We start from the raw sequence: 23,835 nt of genomic DNA, 5'->3' as shown, positions 1-23,835 counted from the left end.
TAGGGGTGTGCAACGGAACAGGGTACCAGACCGCTGATGTCAGGAACTGGTTCCAGATTATGGAATCGGTACCCGTAACCACTGGTAACCAACTTTACCAATTATTTATTAACTTCTCAGACAATGAAAAAGAAAAATTCTGAATGCCATTTTTGGGGAGATTTTCAAAATGATAACCAGGATACATGGAAAACCAAAACAGATTTCACGTTTGTGTGCATTTAACGTATGACAGATGATGCACGTGAAAAATTGCAGCTTGCACCGTAAAGGCAATTTACAGGACTTGAATTTTTGGAGTTTGGTTTCTTTTACGGGTACCCGGGTAACTGTGTTTAATTACTTCAATAGGATACCCGGTTGCCGTACTACCCGCAAATGCACTACAATTGCCAGAGTTTGCCTAAAACTCGCACACAGACGCTGCAGGTTTGTGAATATGGAATTAAGAAAGTAATTTCATGTGTACTTCATGCCATATGCACGTGAAACAATGATTTTGTGTGCACGCGTACTGAGTGTGACCCTCCCAAGTACATTGTAGCTTCACTAAGCAGACCAAAAAACGCTATCTGCTGTTCATGAACAGAGTCCGTAGCAATGCAGTTGAATCAATGGGAGACTTTTGAGACGCTTGGTAGCAGCAAACTCACCGGTCCTTTTCAATTGTTTTCATCATGTTTAACCCTAACCTTCCCAAATCCTCCAAAATCCTCTTTGCAAAATGGAGCCCGGGATTTTGCAGGATTGAGGCTACATGGCAAAGTGTGTTGCTGATTTAGAAGAATGCACTGTGTCAAGGTCTTGGGCCGGACCTTATGTTGTTTATGCTCAGCCATGCATAAAATGTAGGCCTAAATTGTACTTGAAATCCTCCGTACTGCTCCAGGATGTTACTGGCTCTGCCTCAATATGCAGTGTATTGACAGTGATTGCTAGAGGATTTTGCAGGATTGAGGCAGTGGTCACCCCTCCAAGGACCACATTCAAGAAATAACGGAGGATTTTGGAGGATTGAGGCTGTATTACACGGAGCCAGTTGGAGGATGTTGCAGGATTGAGATTACCTCCTAGTAAAAATGCCTAGTACAGGGAGTTCCGGTTAAGCTAATGTTTCAAAATGATGTGAACAATAGAAAAGGACCAATGTGTTTGCTGCCACCAAACGTCTCCAAAGTCTCCCGTTATTTCAGCCCTTGCTGTGTACATGTACACTGAATACATGTACATGAGAAGAGTTTTAATAACAAGCAAAGTTAAAGCATTTATAAACAAGAAGCAGCTTGCATTGCATTAAACTTGCTGGAATTGTATTAAAAGCTAAGGAGTTTTATACAGGATGTCTTTTTAATTGAAAAGAAAATGTGTTGCACAATTTTAACTTTGTTCACTCACTTTTGCACACATTTGGACATCTCATCTTAGAGTACGATGTAAATGGTGGGGTGCAGGCTTTTTTAGCCATTAAATTCACTATTAAAATGTCTGTGCGCTCATTTTCATGTCTTTCAATTTGTCATTTGCTTTTCCAGTCTTTGCTACATGGACAAAGGAGAGATAGGAACTACATTTTGTATATAGCCCAAGTTGGACTCCTCTGCGGTCCGTTGTGTGTACAATGCAGTCTGTTGTCCAACCTGGGCTAGGAATTACTATGTGTATTATGAAAATTAAAGATTGCTACATTTATTCGAAAATCTGTTTTTCTCCCCTATCCTTCGAAGTGGCAAAATTGGTAATTGTAGGTTGTGTGATGCAATGAACATAGTGTACAACATTTTGATGCACTTTTAAAATTAGGAATTTGAATTACAGTGTGTATTTGCTGTTCATGGCTTCATTTCCATACGTTTCTTCCTGGTTAACTTGTGTAAAACACATCTGCGTTTCATTTTTATTGTGCACTGTTGACTTAAAAATTCTTTGTATTTGTGATCATTTGGAAACTATGTTGAGAACATTTTATTTTGAGAACATTTGAGTGGTTAATGTAATTGTTGCCATGGGTTTTTTTAGCGTTTATTCGAGTTCGACAAGAAATAATTGGCTGTCATTGTATTTGGCGATGTAAAAAAATGAGTTGGCCTAGGCCTTATTGTCCCTATTTTACACATGTTTAATCTGCCAAGAATTCACAATTAAAATACTCAACCCAGAATGTTGGAGTCGTTTCTGATGTGTGACAAATCTGATCACATGTACTTGTAGTTGTACACGTAGCTAGAACCAAAGACTGATTGAGGTTTCACTAGCTTCCATGTCTCGTCCTTCGGATGGGACGTTAAGCCGTAGGTCCCGTTAAAGAACCCAGTAACACTTATCGCTAAGAGAAGGGGTTTGCCCCGGTGTTTCTGGCACTGGTTGTTTAATGTGCCGCAGCATCTTGTAAACCATTATACAGGTGCTACATAATGGTTCTCATATTTCTCATGTACATATACTTCATTTACCTGTCTCTAATAATAGACATAGTTTCCAGCGCCTTGAGTACATGTACCTTATTGTTGGTAGATACGTACGCTATATGAGACCATGGAGCAAGGAAAACGACTTTGGTATAATCATTATTATTATGTCTTCGTTAGCGTGCACTCTATTCTATAGTCGTATATGGGAGGTTGTGGCTGTAGTCCCTACCAATACCATGCTCCCATGCATAATTTGTCAAAACAAAGTTAGGTCTTGGGCCTTTTCCAATAGGTACAGCTACATCCAAAATATTAAACATGAACAGCCTAAGGCCCACCTGTTTGGAGTTGGCAGGGGGCACCCTTTTACATACCGGTACATGTATTATGATTTTACGAAAACCGGTTCGAGAAATTCCATTGGGCTGAAAATTCAGCAACAACTACCATATCGAATTGTGGAACAGTTTCCGAGTAGAGAACAAGGCTCCCCAATGGGTCAACATTTCAAATTACAAATACACGTAGGCTAAGTGCCTAACAACATTATGCCTAACATTATTCTTATCTGATAAAGAAATAGGCATAGGGCCTCGGTCCAAGTCAACCCAGTCCAACAGAAAAAAGTGAATCAAAATGTACGCACACAAAGGTCAGATAATTTTAAGGTCTCTTGTTGATGTAGGCCTAGGCTTACCCAAAGGTGGCGCGACCCCTAACGTGGTCCGATTTGATTCAGCCCACTTTGGCCAAAAAACAAAAGTCTCCGGTTTCTGGTATGCGCGCGCGCCGCCGTAGCCATGCGCGTCGGCAAAATGAAAAAGTTTTTTTTTCCATACAAGATGATGTCTCAAAACTATGAAGCCCGGGAAGGGACAGGGTGGAATTTTTTTTTGGAATTTCCTAATTCGTTCGCACGAATTACTAATTCGTTCCATCGAATAACTAATTCGTTCGAACGAATTAGTAATTCGTGCGAACGAATTAGTAATTCGTGCGAACGAATTACTGGAGTTTGCGAACGAATTACTAATTCGTTCCAACGAATTAGTAATTCGTTCCCACGAATTAGTAATTCGTGCGAACGAATTAGTAATTCGTGCAAAAGAATTAGTAATTCGTGCGAACGAATTAGGAAATTCCAAAAAAAAATTCCACCCTGTCCCTTCCCGGGCTTCATACAAAACCGCCAAACTCACTGGTTTGACTGGAATCCTGCTGCTGCACAATTTTAACGTGTTTTTAGATAGGGTTATGATCGAGAATAAGCTTTATGTGGCCTCTCTGGACTCCCATATATTTGCACTTAGTTTAGTCGGGCACCATTTGCAGTCATCAGCCGACATTTGAAGCCAAAAAAAAAAAAAAAAAACAGGTTAAAAAAAAAAAAAAAGCCGCGTCGCCGCACCACTTTTGGGGCAAGCTCCATACCGGAAACCCGAGACTTTTTTTTTTTGGCCTTTGCTAGAGCATTTTTTTTCTCTTTAATTTCAGAGTTGACTTGGGACGTAGTTGATGAGGGACCGAGTTGACCTGGTTTGGTCCTGAGGAATGACCGAGTTGGTTTACAATTTACATTTTGGACCGAGTAAGACCTAGACTTGAATTTCCAGCTTTCTAAATTCTTGGCTCATGACTGGCATATGACCATGACATAGGCCTATATGGACATGGACCCACGCAGGGGGGGGGGGGGGGACATGATGATTGATGAATAGGAAAGAATATCCCTTAGGCCTACTAGACAGCTGTTTCATGGAGGGGTCCTTCAAAATGGATGGGGGGGATCTCCCAATGACCTGTGTGAGCTGAAGTTGGAAATTAGGCTAGTACTAGTAGGCCTACACGGGTCGCTAGCCAATGTTGCATGAGAAGCCCAGTCAGAATATCTAAAAATGCCCTCAACAATCCCCAGCCATGCCAGCCAGCGTTTAAGCCTAGGCCTATTGTGAATTCAATATGCCCACCTGTCCGACCTAGCTCGAGTAACTCCGGCTGACATGCTCATATTCATTCACGTGAATGAGTATGATAGTATAGTAGTATTGAGCAGGTCTGCTGGAGTTACTCGGCCTAATTACTTTTATACTAGGCCACCTAAATTTTTTGAAAGTAAAACACTCTTGACTCAAGAAAACACAATGCCCCTAACAATCCCAAGCCCAAGTTTATTGTGAATGATAATTGATGTGCCCACTAGTCATGCTTGTACCTCAAACATGCTAAGAAGAGTAAGAAAACAAATTTACACAAATTACACTTTACAGACATTCATTCAAATCTCTTTTTTGAAGTAGTGTGGCTCTGAAAAGAGCCGGTTGGTTTTGTTTTCTGGAAGCCTTCTGCTTAAGCACGCTCGCCACGGATGCGACGGGCCAGCTGGATGTCTTTGGGCATGATGGTCACACGCTTGGCGTGGATGGCGCACAGGTTGGTGTCCTCGAAGAGGCCGACCAGGTAGGCTTCGCTGGCTTCTTGAAGGGCCATGACGGCAGAGCTCTGGAAACGCAGCTCGGTCTTGAAGTCCTGAGCGATCTCACGGACCAGACGTTGGAAGGGCAGCTTGCGGATCAGCAGCTCGGTGCTCTTCTGGTAACGACGGATCTCACGGAGAGCTACGGTACCGGGCCTGTAACGATGGGGCTTCTTGACTCCGCCGGTGGCTGGTGCGCTCTTGCGGGCAGCCTTGGTGGCCAACTGCTTGCGAGGAGCCTTTCCTCCTGTAGATTTGCGTGCGGTCTGCTTAGTACGAGCCATCTTTTTGCTTGTTTGACAAAATTCGTCTGATAATTTTCCAAACTTCGCGGCAGAATTTATAGGATATCGTGGGGCGAAAATGATTGGTCGCCTAGATCGCGATAACTCATTGGTTCGGAGGGGAACTAACGCGACGTGTGATTGGTTAATATAAGGGAGACCATTCATTGGTCAGAGAAAAAAACACACGGGATCCTGCGTTTGGGAGTTTCACATGGAATTGAATACGAAAAAGTGGATTTTATTTCTCCAAAACCAAGTAAAAAGGGCTTTAAATTGGTGCATTTCTAATATAAATTTTGTGTTTGTTATATTTTACCGAAAAAATAATGACTTTTGCATTTAGGTATTAAGTAATCTTTCATTTGTTTCCCGATAATATTGGTCGAAAGCGAGAACAGAATGGCTAATGTTTATGCATTATCTTTTCGATAGCCAATGAACGCCTCGGATTGTTACCGCCATAACGCAAGATGCTGCACAGGATCCTGCATAGCGGAATTATGCTACGAAAAAAATGCAATGTTTCGAACAAATTTGATAGTAAATCATTAAATTTTAATATAATTAGTTATAGTTTATTATTTATTTTGATTATATGAAGTTATTTGTTGTATTTATGCACAGAATCTTGAGAAAATAACGTACAACTGCAAGTAAAACTGCTTGCATCCAACTTGAGCATGTCGACGCCTATTCATCAGCTATTATCCAATCAGCGACCAGCTGTTGCTTCACTGTAATCTGAAATCACGAATAAGTTCACTTATGTCGATTCCATTTTAACGTTATAAAGTCGCTATATTCGAACAAATGTAAAAATTAATCATATCGTAAGACTGAAACTTCATGTACGTGTAAGTAAAATATATATTTTTGGATATAAGGCCGTAAGTAATACGATAATTTGACATGTTTGAGAGAAATTATGTACCGTTTGTGAAAATATCGGATCGTCTGGATTTGGTGTTGAATATTCATCAAAATATCAGCCAATAGAAAATAAAGACTCGCTCGTTTTGCGCATGTCTTTGGGCGCACAATAAGAATAGTTTGTACGACGTCCGCAGTGAGTGTATGTAAAAGCTGTGCCCTCAATTTATTGTCATCATTCGATTTCAAAACCGAATTACTGAGCTATCATCATGTCTGGACGTGGAAAAGGAGGCAAGGGACTGGGAAAGGGAGGCGCCAAGCGTCATCGCAAGGTCTTGCGTGACAACATCCAGGGTATCACCAAGCCCGCTATCCGCCGTCTGGCCCGCCGAGGTGGTGTCAAGCGTATCTCTGGTCTGATCTACGAGGAGACCCGTGGTGTCCTCAAGGTTTTCCTCGAGAACGTCATCCGTGATGCCGTTACCTACTGCGAGCACGCCAAGAGAAAGACCGTCACCGCCATGGATGTCGTCTACGCTCTGAAACGCCAGGGCCGTACCCTGTACGGATTCGGCGGTTAAGCCAGCACACCCAACCAAAAACAACCGGCTCTTTTCAGAGCCACCACAAATTCAAAAAAGAGATTAGAATCATGTCTGTCGTTTAATTTTAAATAAAAATTGGGACCTTACTAAGTTATTTCAAATAAAAAAAAAGGCCCTAGGCATAGCATTTTACATATGTCATGCTTTTGGATGTGAACATTTGAACAAGCTTCATTGACCTTTTGACGCATGTTCACGCAGGCCTACCATAAAAAAATGTAGGACTAGGCCTACACGTTCTGGTAGTTTAATGCACGTAGTCTGTATCAAAATTTAAAAAAAAAAATGGGATTAGGCCTAGGCCTACATCATAATGTTGGCCTACGTGAACATTATACAGTCGACTCGTTAGTACAAACTCTGTTAGGCCCTAGGCCTATACAAAATTCTGGTTATAACGAACATAAAGCCTTGGTCCCTACTGTGCATTTAGGCTTGGGGCCTATGTGTACAATGAATTGGACTGATGTTCCTCGTAATAGTGATATAACAAACAATTTGGCTAGGACTAGGTCCGAACGAGTTTGTTATAACGAGACTCGACTGTAATCATGATAATTGTCAAAAAATAATGCATTTTTGCCATAATAAGGAAATTTGTATAACATCTGCATGTTTCATCTTGCAATTTTCATCTGCTGTGCTGGTCACCTTGTTAATCAGAATCCAAGCCATAGGCCTAGTTAATGCAGGCATACAACTTTTCCTCGGATCGGCTGATTTCCTCTTTTTGTACTTCCCAAGTGTGCCATTGAAAATAGAAAAACACTGTACAAAGTCTTTGAAAAATTTGAATTTCCTCTGTTTTTGTGACTTCCCAGTTGCATGCCTGTTAATGGATAAGCTTTATTTGTAGGCATACTGACATTACTGTATAGCCTAGGTCCACCTAAATACAGTCGAACCCTGATAAGAAGAGCACCGTCAACATCCTGCTTATAACAAGCAAAATTTTAGGTCCCAAGTCTTTCTTTTTCTTTGTTTCCTCTTTTTCGCTACTGTTAATTTATGTACAAGGTACCCATAACAAGGTAACTTGTAAAGTCCCAATAAACTGAACTCAAAAAATGCCGCAGATCGAAAAGGCATCAAGGATACTTCATTAACATCATGAAAGGAATAAAAATTCACAGTATTTAATCACAATATGCATATATTTAGGCTAGTTTTGGCTGAGATTAAACTGAGTTCATTTCAAATTCACACACATTAAAATTAATGATACGATTTATATCAAAAACTAAACTTACAATTCACTTGGTACATTTGTTTATAAAATACATCTTCAATATTTTCACAAACAAGAAACATACTAGGCCTAGGCCCATTACTATTAGGTAAAAAAAAAATAGTTCTGCTTCCGGTTTACCCTACCCTACATTTTTGACAGCCCCTACCCTAATTTGTTTTTGGGAAAAATGAGAACAAAAACCCAAACCATAAATTACTACCTTTTACCCATGACGTTTTAAATGATCGACACAAACAAAAATGCCCCCCCCCCAAAAAAAAATGCCAACTTGCCTACCCTATTTCCACATGCCCTATCGGAAGCAGAACTATTTGTTTGGGGCCTATGGTCATGTTTGTAAATTAAAGTAATTTTGTAAAGCTTCCTTCATTATATCTTAAAGGGAATGTACATCATTGGCTTTTGCTGTAATTTTCAGAAATGAACTAATTGAGGGGTTAGTATAATAGATCAAATATATTGTTACACTGACATTTTTGAAGTTTTGTGTTCGAAAAGGTTGGAAAAACCAAGAAAAACTAAAATGTTCAAGTAGTCTGGTTCCCTGACTCCACAAAAGATAAAATGGATCAATTTATAGATGATGGGAAATTGTAAGGCAAGGGAACCAGTCTAGCTGGCCTGCACCCGTTCATGAACATGTGACCAATAGCAAACACAATTTGGACTAAACAAATGGTAAATTTGGAGCAGTAGTTGAAAAATAGTTAGGTTTTTCCAACGCTGGTCGGCCGACCACCGTTGGAAATGTATACAAAATTACCATTTTCTTGAAAATGACTTCACACCAGGTGCCATAATTTTACAAGATGCTTGAGACTGTCATTTACCAACATAGTAAGGTATTTCGTAAAAACTTGGTAGTTTTATTTTTCAATGTTTGCAAATGTTGTATATTCCCTTTAAATTTGACGTCAAAAAGAGGCAAACTCCAATATTGTCCTACTATTTTTTGGTGGCGGCCAAATTGGAAACAAATACACCAGGGATTTTATTACCAACCAAACCCCACTGCCACAGCAGCACTACAGCAATTCCATAATTCTCTAAAGCAGCTCATGGAGGCCCACCATCATGATCAGGTCAAATCATTTCAATCAGTCCAATCAATATCTCAGACTGGCAGTGAGTCTCCGGTTTCTATAAAAGCAGTCATAATTTATGCACCATCCACTCTGTTGAAAATCTGATAATTTTTATTTTTTAAATAAAGATGATTCTTATCAATCAATCCAGTCAAAATCTACCCCAATTGTTCACGTCGTCATATTAAATTACAGTCGAGTCTAGTGAATACAAAGTCGTTCGGACCTAGCCAAATTGTGTGTTATATCAGAATTTTGTATTAAGAGGGACATCAGTCCCATTCATTGTGCACATAAATGCGCAGTCGGGACTAAGGCTTATGTTTGTTATAACCAGAATTTTGTATTAAAAGAGTTTGTACTAACGAGATTCGACTGTATTAAAGTATAACCAGCCGGTGACAGCAAACTCTGCAGGAATGGATCTCTTCTAGCCATTCCTTCTCCTATATGCGTCACCACATTTTATTTTTAGTCCATCGTGCTTGCCAAGGAAATCTGATGTTGGATTACAGGTGCATGGCGGGAGGTTGTTGCCCTCGTCGGCCAGTAGACAAATATTGCGAGTCCAATCAGGAAAACAAGGAGGCCTGACAGCACCCCAACACTCAGACCTGTGGACAAATAGGAAGAACAAAATAACTTGAAATGCAAAACATCATTTCACAAGGAAATAGTACATGTATTGGTGGCACTTTTGTTATTGGGGGGGATCGGGAGGAGAGGGGGGTATAGAAATACATGTATGCATCATTTTGTTAAAAACAATTTATAAATTTAAGAATGTGGTTCCTGTAGGAGTCCCTACCATGAACGCAATCAAAAAAAAGTATTTGTTTGTTTCAAACACTAGATCAACTTCAAACAAAAATGCTTTGGTATGCAAAGTCTTTTATTTGTGGCAACCTCCATTCTCCTAGCTTTTCCCATTCTTTTTTTCAGAAATAGTTGTCCATATTTCAAAGAACAGGAGAGAAAATCATATTTCTTCATTCCAAACGGAAACCATCCACAACTGTTTTTATGTCTGTTGGAAATGTTGCCCTCATACTTTTTATTTTGTACCTAATTTTTGATTCTTGATGACATCACTGGGACCCTGATGGCCGCAGCATCCATTGATCAAAGTTATTACAAGCAGGAGGAGCAGTCTCCGGGGACACTGATTCATGTTCCTTGGGCCTACCTCCATTGGGCATGAAAATGTTGGATGCAAGACAAAGTGGTGTCGACCTGCAGAGACAAAAAAGGACACCACACTGGGTTGAAATTTTTCCATGGTTGAATTTGAAATAACTGTGGCCCTGTCATGCCTGTGGGACTTTATATTGTTCAGAAATTAATCTCAGAATATCCGAAAGATAGCACTCATTTGAAGAAAAAAATATGACTGCGCTGATAGGTTATGAGAAATATGAAACTATGAACAATTTCATTTAGAATGGGTAATCAAAATGCATTTTTCAAACTAATGGATTTCAGTCTCTGCACTGCACCTACAGGCACCTACACGTCTTCCTTACAAAATCAACGTGGTACTGCCCAGTACCAGACTACAACATGGCGTCCAGCAGTGGAAAGAAGTGAGTAAATTGACGTCCTGTTTATTACGATTTGTCCATTTAAAACGACCCCCCGTTTGATAAAATTTGGTTTCTCCGATATCCTTTATTCATACATGCGAAATTTTGGGAGAAGGATTGATCGGAAGAGGTGTATTTCGGACAGAAAAAAATCCTCACTCGACCACCGTAGGCCACCACCGTACGGTTTAGTGGTGCGTTGAAACATGGAGGAAATGAACACGCAGTTGAATCAGAAGAGGGCGCACTTTCAAGCTTCCACTTATTAAGTCATTAAGTGATTTAGAATCATATTTAATTTTTACTGGGGTATGGGCCTATTTATTATCATTTTTGTAAATAAGTCTCTATAAATTGTAAGCCCTGCTAGTTATTATATTTTTGTTTTGTTTCCCTACACATTAATACGGAAGCTTGAATTGCCTTCCGCGATACCGCGTTACCGCGATAATTTATCGCAGAAATCCGGATTTCAAAGATAAATCCTTCCGCGATACCGCGTTACCGTGATAATTTATCGCAGAAATCAGGAATTCAAAGATAATTTATCACAGAAATCCGGAATTCAAAGATAATTCCTTCCGCGATACCGCGTTACTGTGATAATTTATCACAGAAATCCGAAAATCAGAGATACATATTCCTTGATACCGCGTTACTGCGATAATTTATCACAGAAATCCGGAATTCAAAGATAATTCCTTCCGCGATACCGCGTTACTGCGATAATTTATCACGTATACGGAAGCTTTCAATTCATATATCTCTCCTCTCTACAATCGATGAGTGCGCAGTGTCACGTGATAAATTATCACAGTAACGCGGTATCGCGGAAAAGGTATCTCTGATTTCTGGATTTCTGTGATAAATTATCACAGTAACGCGGTATCGCGGAAAAGGTATCTCTGATTTCTGGATTTCTGTGATAAATTATCACAGTAACGCGGTATCGTGGAAGGAATTATCTTTGAATTCCGGATTTCTGTGATAAATTATCGCAGTAACGCGGTATCGCGGTATCGCGGTATCGCGGAATAGGTATCTCTGATTTCTGGATTTCTGTGATAAATTATCACAGTAACGCGGTATCGTGGAAGGAATTATCTTTGAATTCCGGATTTCTGTGATAAATTATCGCAGTAACGCGGTATCGCGGTATCGCGGTATCGCGGAATAGGTATCTTTGATTTCTGGATTTCTGTGATAAATTATCACAGTAACGCGGTATCGCGGAAGGATTTATCTTTGAATTCCGGATTTCTGCGATAAATTATCGCGGTAACGCGGTATCGCGGAAGGCAATTCAAGCTTCCGTACATTAAAGCTCAATGAGACTCAAAGAGAGTTAGTCTATATTTTTTAAAACAAACTTACAATTTTTTGAAATATCAATTTCATTAATAATATAAAATTGATTTGAAATTAAGGAAAAATTTCGGTACTGGGCCACCACTTTTTTCAATTAATTTTCAAGCGCCAAAAGTTGCATCCTTTATGGTTATTCCCTCCACTTTCCCTCCTCTACTCTCACCCTCTCCCTTCTTTTATTCCTATTTATTGATCAGTCTGACTTACTTCATCGACAAATGATCGAGATTCTTGCTTGATAGTATACACGAGACTCTTAACCGCTAGGCCGTGCACGATTGCTGTTGCAATAATCAATCTTTGGACTATGTGTGTAGCCAGGCAGGTAAAGTGGTGGCCCAGTGTGGAATTTTTTCCGAAATCAAAAAGTGTTTCTCAATTCCGAAATGTATGGGTTTTTGGATGCGTTATTTTAATTTTGCACAATCCCATAGTATCTTCATAGATGCACTGGCAGACTGGTGCATGGCGGTGATCAGGTGATATGATGGCATTCGAGTGTCACTCATGTCGTACACGTACATCTTTGGACATCTGGACATTATACTATAAAAAAAAAATACGTAGTGGCTATCGTTACGGCAGCAATAACGCGATTTTCATCTGCTATCATTATGGTATTGCAAAACATGTTGCGAATCTACATGTATTTTTTTATATACAACATTGTCTCATCATTGTGTTCCCTGATATTTGGGTAATCCAGGTACGGTTTGATCACCCATCAGTCCAAGAAGACACCAGTCCTCCTGCCTAAACTTGCTGCCTTCGGAGACTCTAGTGATGAAGAGGTACATGTATGGAAGATTCTGCCCCTCTCAGAATCTTAAGATCCTGATTCCCTGTTTTTATAGCAACACCGGTGCTGGTACAAACACAAACTGACAAATCCATTTGAAATTTCTTAAAGCCAGAGTCCATCATTTGCAACTATCCAAAAAATAAATGCCGTATTTATTGTTGAAAAACATACTTGGTGTAAAGAAGGGGACTAAACTCCCTGTGAAATTCTTCTTTCTGGCAAACTGTCATTTTGAAGAAATCAACGAAAGAAGGCCTTTCCAGCGGTGCGTCTTAAGAAGCACCGTTGGAAATTTCTGTTTTTTTTTCAATAGGCGAAGTGCGCGCAAGCGTTGGCACAATGCACACGCGCGCACGGTTGCTATAATTCGTCGGATCAGTGCGCGACATCGCGTAGCTGCAATCGGCTCAGTGAGAACGTGTCTCGGGCGCTGAATTCAGGCCCAATTCAAAACATGATTCAGCATCTTTTGATTTGAAATCGAGATCCTAGAATGTTGTTTTTCTCGAAATATACAGCTGAAGCTGAGCTGAAACTTCATCAGGTTAGCTGTTCAGCACCCTTCTTTAGAATTTGGGCACTATTGTTGCTTCAAACGAACAACATGCACAAATTACAAATGATGGACTATACCTTTAAGAATAAGGAAACAGCAAGGCTACATGTTTCTGAAAGTTTCTAAAAGCCGGAACTTTTTCCGAGGAAGGGGGGGGGGTGGAGATTGGCTGTGAAGGTCTGTAACACATTGAGTACATAATTGCGTCTAGTAATTGCCTCAATGATCACTTTCACGGTAATATGTGCCATCTTGTGCACAGGGGAAAAAAGGACATGCGTTGCTAGACGCGAGTACGTAATGTTATTGGAATGAACGCATGATGACTTTGAAGCGCAAAAGTTTCAGATTGACGTGCGTGCTCAGCAATGCGTGTTCTTTTTGCCCCGTGAACAAGATGATGCATATTGCTGTGAAAGTGCTTATTAGATGGAATTAAACCATATGCTATGGCATTCAAAGTGATATTGGCCCACCGTCGGCTCACCAAATTTTCTAGCCTCAAAAAAAATTTCAAAAACTTGGAGGATGCACAACATTTCACATTTCAGGGTTAGGCCAAATAATAAAAAAAACATGTTTAGCGTCTTGCCTTTTTGAAAAAAAAGGAAGGAGGTCGGAGGCCCCCTTTTTTTTTTTTTTTTCTTCCAAAATGGCCGCCTGACCCATTCTCGAAAACAACCGGCCGGTTTTTTTTTTCAAGATTGCCGCCAGCTTTTTTTTTAAATGGCCGCCACTTGGACTCGGGAAATGACATACCAGCTTTATATGGGCTAGATGCAACAGACGAAGATGCAAAATGATGTCACTGTTTAATTTATCATTTTTTTCCTTTTTTTTTCAATTTAAAAAAAAAGAAACAAAGGAAGCGGCCTCCAAAGAGGAAGCGGGCAGGGATGCTAAACATGTTTTTTTTTTATTTGGTCTTAGTTCAACGTAGATACCTGTATGTTACATGTCTTTTTTCAATTTATATCCCTAAATTTTGTCATAAGGAATCTGTAATAATAAAAACAATAATGTGTATTTAAAAAGCGCATGCATCCACCAGTATTTATAGTAATACTCAAGGTGCTACATCAATTTTACCCTGCTCATTAGGCCAATGAAACATTCCAAATACCATCTCAGCTCCCTGGGGAGTATACTGATTCAAGAAATAACGGAGGATTTTTGAGGATTGAGGCTTTATCCAAATGTTTACATGAAGGCAGTTGGAGGATTTTGAAGGCTTGAGGATGCATCCTAGCAAAAAGGCCTGGGAGGTTAAAGTTAATGTGTTCACGCAGGATTCAGCACTTTTTAAAAAATGTCCAATGTGAGATTCGGAATAATTGTTTTTAATTATTTGCAGGAATCAGCACACTCGGCCGTCAATCAGTCACTGCAGTATGAAGCACAGAAGCAGAAAGTCAAAAAACAGGTCAGCTTTGCCCATGTAGTTTTGTTTCATTGTAAAAAATACTTTTACATCAATCAACAAATAAAACTCGTTGCCCAACATTGGCCCCAATAAAATAAGGGTGCTCAAAAGAGGCAACTCCTGTTTCCTGCTTTTGGCTGTGTTTCAGTCATTAATTTGAAAAATGTTTCCAAACTTGCTAACATTGAAGGTAATGTACAACATTTGCTTTTGCTGTAATTTTCAGAAATGGTTGGATTTGGAGTTAGTATTTTATAGCAGATATTGTTACACTGACCTGTTTAAAGTGTTGTGTTCATAAATGCACAAAAAACAACAGAGACAAAGTGCTGTTCTAGCCTGGTTCCCTGACCCTACTTCAGACGAAATAGAGTACTTTGCTTTCCTCCTTGAGACGTTTGAATGTTCATGGTGCCTAAGACAACATGAGTCTGCTCAGAAGATCCTGGTTCATCTATGAAACTACTCCTTTGTCACTAAATTGACATTATTCTACAGCGAAAAATTAATTAGTATTTTTCCAGAAAAGTAATACTATACTTATTTAAAAACAAAACTCTTTACATAGACACAACTTGAGATCCAGCGGGCTTTAGAAGAGGACCCAACGGTCTATGAGTATGACAGTATCTATGACTCTATGGAGCAGAAGAAACAAGAGAAGGCCAGGGCCATGAAAGCAACCAAGGACTCCAAGGTTTGTGACTAAAAAAGCTTTGCAAGTCTCACAGACTTTGTCTGTGTATTCGTTGTGTTATTTGTGATAGATCACATATCATCGCAAGTCATCGCAAGTCGTCCAGTCCTAAGCCAAGTCGCAAGCTATCCAAACGAACTGAGACAAAGGCATTCCTTTGTTACTGTCCATCCCCCTGTTACTTGTGACTGGACTTGTGATTTGGCTTGTGATTTACTTGTGACTGGGTTTGGGATGTGCTTGCGACGCATCACAAGTACCTCGATAACAACGCTGACTTTTAACCATTTTCTTTTCTCTCGTCCCCATCCATTTAGCAGAGTTGTAACAATCACTGAATTTTGTGACTCGAGCCGAGTCGAGTCATTTTAAGGAAGTGACTCGAGTCATTAGTTCAAAAAAGTCGACTGGACTCGAGTCACAGTGTATGGTCGAGTTGGGTCAAGTTTATGCTCGAGTCAATTCGAGTCACTGATATTTGAACACCTTGTAATAAATTACTGAAGAAAGAAGGATCTACGAAAGGATCTACGAAAGATCTACGAAAGATCTATGTAGTTAACGTAGGCTTCGGGTCTGGAATAATTTATACGCTGACAATGTTGAAACCAAATTGCAACAAACGAGTCAAGTCAGTTACCCATTGGGACTCAAGTCGAGTCGCCAAAATCGAGTCATTGACTCAAGTCATTACCACTCTGTCCATTAGAGAAAGCCTGTTTCACTAAAAAGGGGATGAACCTGTGTTCACAGGAACGGAGTGCCCATTTCTCTTTACACTAACTCTTTCCATATCCTATAAAACAGGGTTTTGGGCAATTTTTTTAAGGATTGAGGTAGAGCCCTGCGGCTGTTATTTCTGTAGTGCTTGATTTCTGCCTTGAAGGTTAACACCAAGTCCGTCAAACGGTGTCCCTATCACAGTGTGACAGCAATTTACTTGATATGCTTGTAGCAAGGTTTTGCAGCTACAGTCGTGATTTTATTTCATCTTGCAAAGCTTGTAAAGTGCAGAAAACAGTCAAATGCATCATATGTGACTGATAAGAAACTAAGATGTCAGTGCCTCTCTTGAAATTCAATGTGTTGTAAAGTGGAGACATCCATGTAGAATGAATGCCTGTCCACAGTATCCAGCTGTCACCAGCATGATCCGTAGACATCCTTGTTCAAGATCTCAGCGTGAAACCAAAAATAAGATATACATTCCAGTATGAGGCTTATCTTCTTCTTTCTGTACACACTCCCCCTGACAGTACAGTTCAACAAATTCTTCAACTTTTGCCCGATTGGTATAGACTATTAGGCCCGCATGCACTCTTGTAGAGCAGTGTGCGAACATTTCCGGATGTATAGGAGGATCTACTCAAACCAGAATGCCACATCAGAAGAGAAGTGCCAGACAAAGCACTGAGGAGCTAGTTTAAAGAAACTGTGAAAAACCCAGGAGGATTCAGACATTTTGATTTCATATCTTGTGGTTGCTCTCCTAGGACAAGTTACCAACGGGAACAAACAGGGCCTCCTGGAAGCTCGACAAAATCGAAATCCTCCTGAAGATCCTGCTGATCTCCCACGACAAGTACGTCAAGGCCAAATCCAGCTCGAGGGTGGGCACCTTCTACGCCGAAATGGGCGAGATGCTCGGGCAATCGGGCATGAAAGTGGAGAACCTCATGAAGAATTTGGGAAGGGAGTACCGGGACATGGTGTGGCAGATGGAGGAGAGTGATGCCCAGGGTTTCCCCGCGCCGGCCCGGTTGAGAGGCTCCCAGAAACTCTTCTGTCTCTTCCAGGAGTTTGCCCGGATGTACGGCATGCTCAAGGAGAAGAGGAACAGGCCTGCCCAGTCCCCTCAAGGTGCCACCGATGTTGCCGCCATACCTTATACGGAGGACAGCAAATCGGACATTCAACTTGAGATGGTTACAGATGACGCTGGGTTTTCTCTGCATCCACCTTTGGAAGAGACACCATCCGGCTCCAACGCCGATGCACCTTATCCAGTCCGATTTCACACAGAAGACTTCCTTGGGGAGCATCCAACGCCACAAAATGCCCGTGCCGTTTCCAAAAGTAGTGTTTCGCATCCGGCCACCTCATCAACCATGGCAGACATTGACACCAATCCCTTCAAGGCGACAAGAAAAAAGAGGAAGTTCCCACAGTCAGTTCGTCCGTCCATGTACCCAGGGTTGGTGAGGAAGCGGGGCAGACCAAGAACTATCCCCAGGTTCACGTCAGGGAGAAAACGGAAGCGACAGGAAGATGACACAGACAACCCCACTTGCTCGAGTCGAAAGAGAACGTGCTCCTGCCAGGACAAAACCTCTAAGTTTGAGGAGCAGCTTCTTAGCGTGCTCTCCGGTATCGGACGAGAGCTCCAGCTGCTCAGGCGTGGTTTCTTCACGGTGTACAACATCGGGGAAGAACCAGACCAAGAGGCCGAGGAGAATTTATTAAGCGATGAAGAGGATTTAGAAGATGACTATGATGATGATGATGATGAGGATGGTGTTGGTGATAGGCACAGCAGTACCCTGCCTAATGTTGTATTTCCTTGAGTTGAACAGAACCTTCGAGACTTGGCCTTTTGAGTCTTGACCTTTGACACCTGAACCAAACCAGAAGCATATTGGCTTGTTTAGTCTTTAAGAATGACAAATGTGACGTGGTATGTCAAAACCAGGCAGAATTGGGTAGAGGTACGAATGGACAAACAGCTGCAAATGACATTGGGGTGATTTTTTTTTTAACTTTGTGTCGCCACTTATGTTTAAAACGTTCTGTAAAAGTTTCAAACTGAAATTTCATTGACAAAGTACTTTCAAAACACTTTTAGAGACGCGTGTAATTTCACAAAATGACATTTTGTTTAAATTTCGTTTTGAAATGACGCAAAATTAACGTGGCATTTTAGACAATCCAAATTCAAACTTTAATAACTTTGCTTTGGGATATCCAATTTCAAAAAACAAAGTGGCGTTTGAAATAACAACGTCTATATTTTACTTATATTGCTATAACTCAAAAGTGACTTCTTGACCAAAAGTGCTTGATTTTGACGTACCACATCACACGTGGATATTACATAATGCATGTTGACGGACTCAGTGCACCAACTGTAAAGGGTGTTGTGTCAAGGAGATAGAATTCTCATATACATGTAGAAGCCTTTTATAAGCATTGGACTCCAAGTATTTTTTTATTTATCAGTCTGTTTAGCCTATTGAGCCGATTTCAGCACAACATTTTTGTTTTTTGTTGCAACAGTGAAAGTTCTGTAAAAATCTTGAATGTAAATGTATTAAGGAGCTGAACTTTGATCATTAAAAAAATGTCTGCATTCTTTAGCCATTGTAAGTTCGTTGTCGGTTTTTTTTACTGTCAGATTGTCTCTTTATCTTGTTGCACTAAATATTAAAACAACTCGACTTGTGCGGCAGTAAAATACATACCATGGTGGATGCATGATTGTAATATTTGCACAACATTCAGTCATTTTAGTGTTTATGACCCTATCTGTGTGTCCGCTACCCCCGTGAGATGTTTAAGAACTTGAGCCACAAAAGTCATTTATTATTTTGTGTTAATATTAGCTTTTCAAAGAGTTTCTTGCTACTTTATCAATTTTTCCAAATGCCTTATTTTCAAAAGAAATGACTATGAGTGTTTACTTCCAAAAACAATTTTCCCCCCCCTGAAAAAAAGTTTATCTAGAACTGTCATGCCTTTTTACTGTCTAAACCAATGAATAGACAAATCCATTTGGCCGCCCCTATGTCGATCTGTACGTGTTCATCTTTTCAAACCGTGGACAAAAAATACCAGAGAACAAAAGAGAACAATATCGTCCACGATTCCCAGCATACGTTCACGATTGGGGTCGTGTACAAAACCTATGGGAGTCTTCCTAAAAAGTACAAACAAAAGAGGGACAATAGGACGTCCACGATCGACTGTGATGAACACACGTTTGGGTGTGTGTTCAGATGTGCAGGCCGACGCAAGTATTTACGCTAGTGCATGGAATTTCGACTGGGACTTGACCAAAACATCACTGGCCAAGGCTTCATTGATCGATTCATCATCAACCCATATTTTGTCAAAAACGTTGATTTGTCCCCAAACAGCCGAAGTACATGGATAACCTCCTCAAGGCCGCCGCCCAGAGGAAGCGGGAGCACGAGCGGCGACAGGAGCGGAAGGTACAGCATGAGAGGGAGGCAGAGGGCTTGGAGTTTGCCGACAAGGAGGCCTTCGTCACGTCGGCTTACAAGAAGAAGATGCAGGAGCTTGCTGAGGAGGAGGAGAGAGAACGACGGGAAGCTGAGATGGAAGGTATCACTAGAGCGTGCTTTATGTTTTTTCTTCTTCTTTTTTTCTGTGTTCTGTTTTTTTTGGGGAGTGGTGCATTTAATTTGTTTTGTATATTTGAGTGTTTTTTATTTATTTTTATTTTTTGCTTGTTCTCATCTGCCTCTTCCAAGAGTAGCAGTAGCATATCCAGCTTTGGGCAACCGCACATCTGGAAACTCGGCCTCCGTAAAATCAAAAAAAGGGTGGGGGGGGGGAGGGTAAATGGGGGCGCTCTGCAAAACTGACCGTTATTATGCATACTGCAAATTATATACCCATTTTCACGGCGCATTGTAATAGTTTTTGAGAGGGTTTTCTTTTATGGGATTGATCTCAGAACTCTCTAACCATTAATTGAACTAATTGCTGAACAAAAAATGTTGTGACAACAATCCACCAGGATTCCAATGGGGGCGCTTTTCAAAACTGACCATTATTATGCATACTGCAGATTATATACCCATTTTCACGGCGCATTGCAATAGTTTTTGAGAGGGTTTTCTTTTTTGGGATTGATGTCAAAACTCTCTAACCATTTAATTGAACTAATTGCTGAAGGGTAGTAAGTAAGTAAGTGAAGTCTGTCACGAGCCAATGTGGCCCATCAGGCTGGCGTTTATCTCCGGTTTCAGTAGCATGAAATGACACAGAATATTTCTATTCCCCCTGGACGGGATGCTAGTCCATCGCATGTTACGCCCCAGCTAATGCCGGTACCCATTTACACTCCTGGGTGGAGAGAGGCAAGTGGGGGTGAAGTGGCTTGCCCAAGGACACAACATATGGCCAGAAGCTGGATTTGCACCCCTGACTGTCTGATCACGAGTCATGAACCCTAACCACTAGGCCACACTCCCCACCTTCCAAGGGTAAAGGATCAATTCTCATGGACCTGCAAAGCACACAAATTTGCCAGGCACAAAATTTTGCTATACCGAAAAATAGGTCTCAACCAAAATGCAATGCATTTATGTTCAATGCCTTTGACTACTTTCAAGCAGTTTCTTTTTTTTGTTGAGCACAATATTCTGCTTAGCAGTTCCAGGATGTTGTATTGTACGGAGCAACAGAGTTCTCGGATTCATGTGTCAAGCTCAGCATAATTATTGGATGAGATTTTGGGGGTTTACAAAGGGAGTTCTCAAAGCCTTCTGCTTTTGAGTACTGTAAATGGTCAGAAAAATAGTCAAGTCCTCACAAGTCGAGCACAACTCTTTTACTCTCCAGTTAAGTGATAAAATATTCAAATGGGACAAATGCATTTTTCACTGTTCATCTTCTTCCCTTGTTGTAACCTGTGGCTAGTTTGTTATATCGACTTTTTCTTGTGAATAACTTGTGATTTGACTTGTGATAGATTTGCCTACATGGACATTCCGTTAAGAAAAACCTGTGAAAAAAAATCATTTTACTCCCATTGTGAAAACTCTTTCAACCCAAATTTGTTTCTATGATTCCATTTGTTTCTATAATTTGTTTCTCTTCATTTTGCCAACCTAACCCCAAATTGCCTCTAAACCTGCTTTCCAGAGAGGGGCATACACTGTGTGGACGTGGGCAAGTCCACACAAGTGCTGCTACCAGGTTTATGTGGACCTCTTTTGTTCGGAAGTCCACACAGTGATTGTAATGCTTGTACACTCCAACTACTGCACATAACAGTCCAATGCCAACCTTTGTTCATTCATCCCCAGCTGCCAATGATGTGACCAAGCAGAAAGACATGAGTGGTTTCTACCGACACATCTTGGCTCAGACGACTGGCGAGGAGACGGAACAAACTAAATCAGAGAATGCCAGCAAGCCCAAGGATAAAACCGAGATCAAAACTGAAAAAAGGTGAGTTTTGAGGAACGTCGTACCATGCTATTCCATTTTGGTTCACAGTGTTGCATCAGAAAACTGTTCAGAGTGTTACATCAGAAAATTGCTACCAACTTAGTATCCGCTCCGTTCACAAGTACCCCCTCACCGGCAAAGAAACCGCAGTTGGGGGTGACCGAACGACGCCATCTTGCCTGACTGCAATTTTGCCGCGACGCGCGGCCGTACCATGTACATGTACCACTGCGTGTACATAGTACAAATCCCCTGGTGTACGTGCGTCACACACAAGGAACGGTGCCCGTCAACCAGCTAAATGCCCCACCCATGGGACGTCGTTGCTAAAAGGGCGCCCTCTTTCGTTCGCGCACAGAGCCCATACCTTGCATATGCTTCTGGGTACTAACTCCTCAGTTTTATAACCTCTTTAGCCAAGAATTAATGCTGTGCGATATACTCGGGGCCTTTGGAAAAGTAAACTCTTACCCCAGCCATCACTGGTTACGTCTAGCCCCTTACAGGGAATAATTTCACTACAGTTTATTCTGAGATACGGTACTTAACTTCCATGACGTTTACCTTTTTATTGCAGGGACACTGACAAGCCAAGGCACCAGACTCATTCTGATGATGATAATGATGAGGACGAAGGGAGAGATAGACACCGTGAGAGTAAAGAAAGATCAGAAAGGCACAGCGAAGAACGTCACCGAAGCGGTGACAAGCACCATCATAAGAGTAGCAGCAAGGACAGTGATAGGCATAGCGACAAAGCTAGTGACAAACGCAGTGATAGTGACAGACACCGCCACAGAGATAGCCATTCAGACAGACACAGACATCATGACGAAGGGCGAGATGGAGAGAAAAGTCGCAGGCCAAGAGATGAAGACAACGGTGACATGAAGCATCAGAGTAGCGAGGAAAGACACTCCGCTTCACGGAAGTCGGAGAAACAGGATGTGCGGAATTCAGATGACAGTGGGTCGGAGAATAAGGCACGGAAAACGGACGATAAACCAGTGGAAAAAAAGTCACTGGATGATAAGGAAGAGACTGAGGTTGTGGGGAGTAAGTTTGCTAAGAGGAATGTCGGTGAGAGTGTTATGACTGCCAGAGATCGGTACTTGGCCAGGAAGGCAGGCAAGGGGAACTCCAAGGCTCACATTACCATTGAGGATGATTGAATTGTGAGTTACGATTCTGTTAAAGGAAAATAGCCTTCAATGTTTGATCAAGCCCGGAATGAAAAATGCACAGAAGTAAAGCCAAGTAGAAACCAAGCAAGAATCGTGTTTACTAGAAATAATACTGGCTTTGAATTAACAAATAGCTGCACATTGTAATAAATGTGGCTAGTTACATGAGCTTTAGATTCGTTTGATCATCTGGAAAAATGTTTTGGTGGTTTTTGCTTTCCTGTTATGACAGTGCTGTGCTTTTATGCAATAAAATATTCCCCCATTTGAAGGCAGTGTGTTGTGTTCCTGGCTCTACATATCAACCATAATGCTGTGGCGAAGATTATATTCATCAAGACATTTTGTACAGGTTATCCTTCACGCTTGAGGACTTGGTACAAAGGGTTACCTGGGATAACAATAGGGTACCTAAGTCTGATGTCGGCTGTCTTTGTTCTGGTTCATGTGCTAGTTCGCGTGCTGAAGTCTTTACACACATAAGCTACGCGCGTGAAACAGAATACGCGGCACACTTCGGTATAACTCCAAGGACCTTATCCCGAATCCTTGTTTGTTTTTGTGTACAAACCTTATGGGAGTTGTCAAGGAACTAAAGTAGGGAACAGTGTGGATCCTAGGTAGTACATAACTGACATACAGATCCTTGTCAGTATTATTGCTCCCATTCACGCCGGGGCTCAAAAAGTCCCATTTGCCCAATGTGAATGGGATTTACTGTTCAACAGTTTGGATCATCCTTGTTCCATGGCGCGGTATTTGTGTGCAAATGCATGCTGATGTGCGCGTTAAGCGTTGTGCGTATTGTTCCCAAGAGCCAGCAGCTACAGAGTTGCGTTCAAACATTTCGTGAAGGGGTGGTTTGGAAGAGAAAAATACATTTCTCACCAATTTTGTATTGAAATGGACATTCGTTTTAACTGTAAATCTAATGACAAGGATCTAGTCAGGTACATAGAACAAATATTGAGTGGCTTTAAATTGTGAAATGGGAGGAATATTATCGCTCGGTAAAATCTGGACTTTTCGATTTCATTTGGC

At 41.1% G+C, this 23,835-nt stretch overlaps 3 protein-coding genes and 1 long non-coding RNA gene across 6 annotated transcripts; 2 read left to right on the top strand and 2 right to left on the bottom strand.

The window, feature by feature from the left end:
- Positions 1-4,740: 4,740 nt before the first annotated feature.
- LOC119730781 (histone H3, embryonic) lies at positions 4,741-5,217 on the bottom strand. Its single transcript, XM_038203809.1, has one exon. It carries the CDS (start codon positions 5,163-5,165, stop codon positions 4,755-4,757), a length of 411 nt encoding a protein of 136 aa, XP_038059737.1. The 5' UTR covers positions 5,166-5,217; the 3' UTR covers positions 4,741-4,754.
- A 1,065-nt stretch (positions 5,218-6,282) lies between these two features.
- Positions 6,283-6,672, top strand: LOC119730782 (histone H4). Its single transcript, XM_038203810.1, has one exon. It carries the CDS (start codon positions 6,311-6,313, stop codon positions 6,620-6,622), a length of 312 nt encoding a protein of 103 aa, XP_038059738.1. The 5' UTR covers positions 6,283-6,310; the 3' UTR covers positions 6,623-6,672.
- A 2,076-nt stretch (positions 6,673-8,748) lies between these two features.
- Positions 8,749-10,754, bottom strand: LOC119730438. 2 transcript variants are annotated; one of them, XR_005271372.1, is made up of 3 exons: positions 10,494-10,754; positions 10,049-10,216; positions 8,749-9,597 (listed from the first exon to the last, which is right to left on the bottom strand). It is a non-coding gene; the product is annotated as an uncharacterized LOC119730438 (long non-coding RNA). The 2 variants fall into 2 exon arrangements; XR_005271373.1 differs by having other exon boundaries at positions 10,507-10,754.
- Positions 10,492-23,070, top strand: LOC119730437 (nuclear speckle splicing regulatory protein 1-like). 2 transcript variants are annotated; one of them, XM_038203327.1, is made up of 7 exons: positions 10,492-10,566; positions 12,641-12,725; positions 14,647-14,715; positions 15,284-15,412; positions 19,546-19,753; positions 21,466-21,610; positions 22,188-23,070. In XM_038203327.1, the coding sequence occupies exons 1-7, from the start codon at positions 10,544-10,546 to the stop codon at positions 22,780-22,782; spliced, it is 1,254 nt and encodes a 417-aa protein (XP_038059255.1). In that variant the 5' UTR covers positions 10,492-10,543; the 3' UTR covers positions 22,783-23,070. The 2 variants fall into 2 exon arrangements, with proteins under 2 accessions (XP_038059255.1, XP_038059254.1); XM_038203326.1 differs by lacking the exons at positions 19,546-19,753; positions 21,466-21,610; positions 22,188-23,070 and adding an exon at positions 16,906-18,740.
- Positions 23,071-23,835: the final 765 nt, after the last annotated feature.

This window comes from Patiria miniata, unplaced genomic scaffold, assembly GCF_015706575.1.
Source record: "Patiria miniata isolate m_02_andy unplaced genomic scaffold, ASM1570657v1 HiC_scaffold_22, whole genome shotgun sequence".
NCBI lineage: Eukaryota > Metazoa > Echinodermata > Asteroidea > Valvatida > Asterinidae > Patiria > Patiria miniata.
The sequence above is the reverse complement of the archived record's forward strand: the minus strand, read 5'-3'. Positions and strand labels throughout refer to the sequence as shown.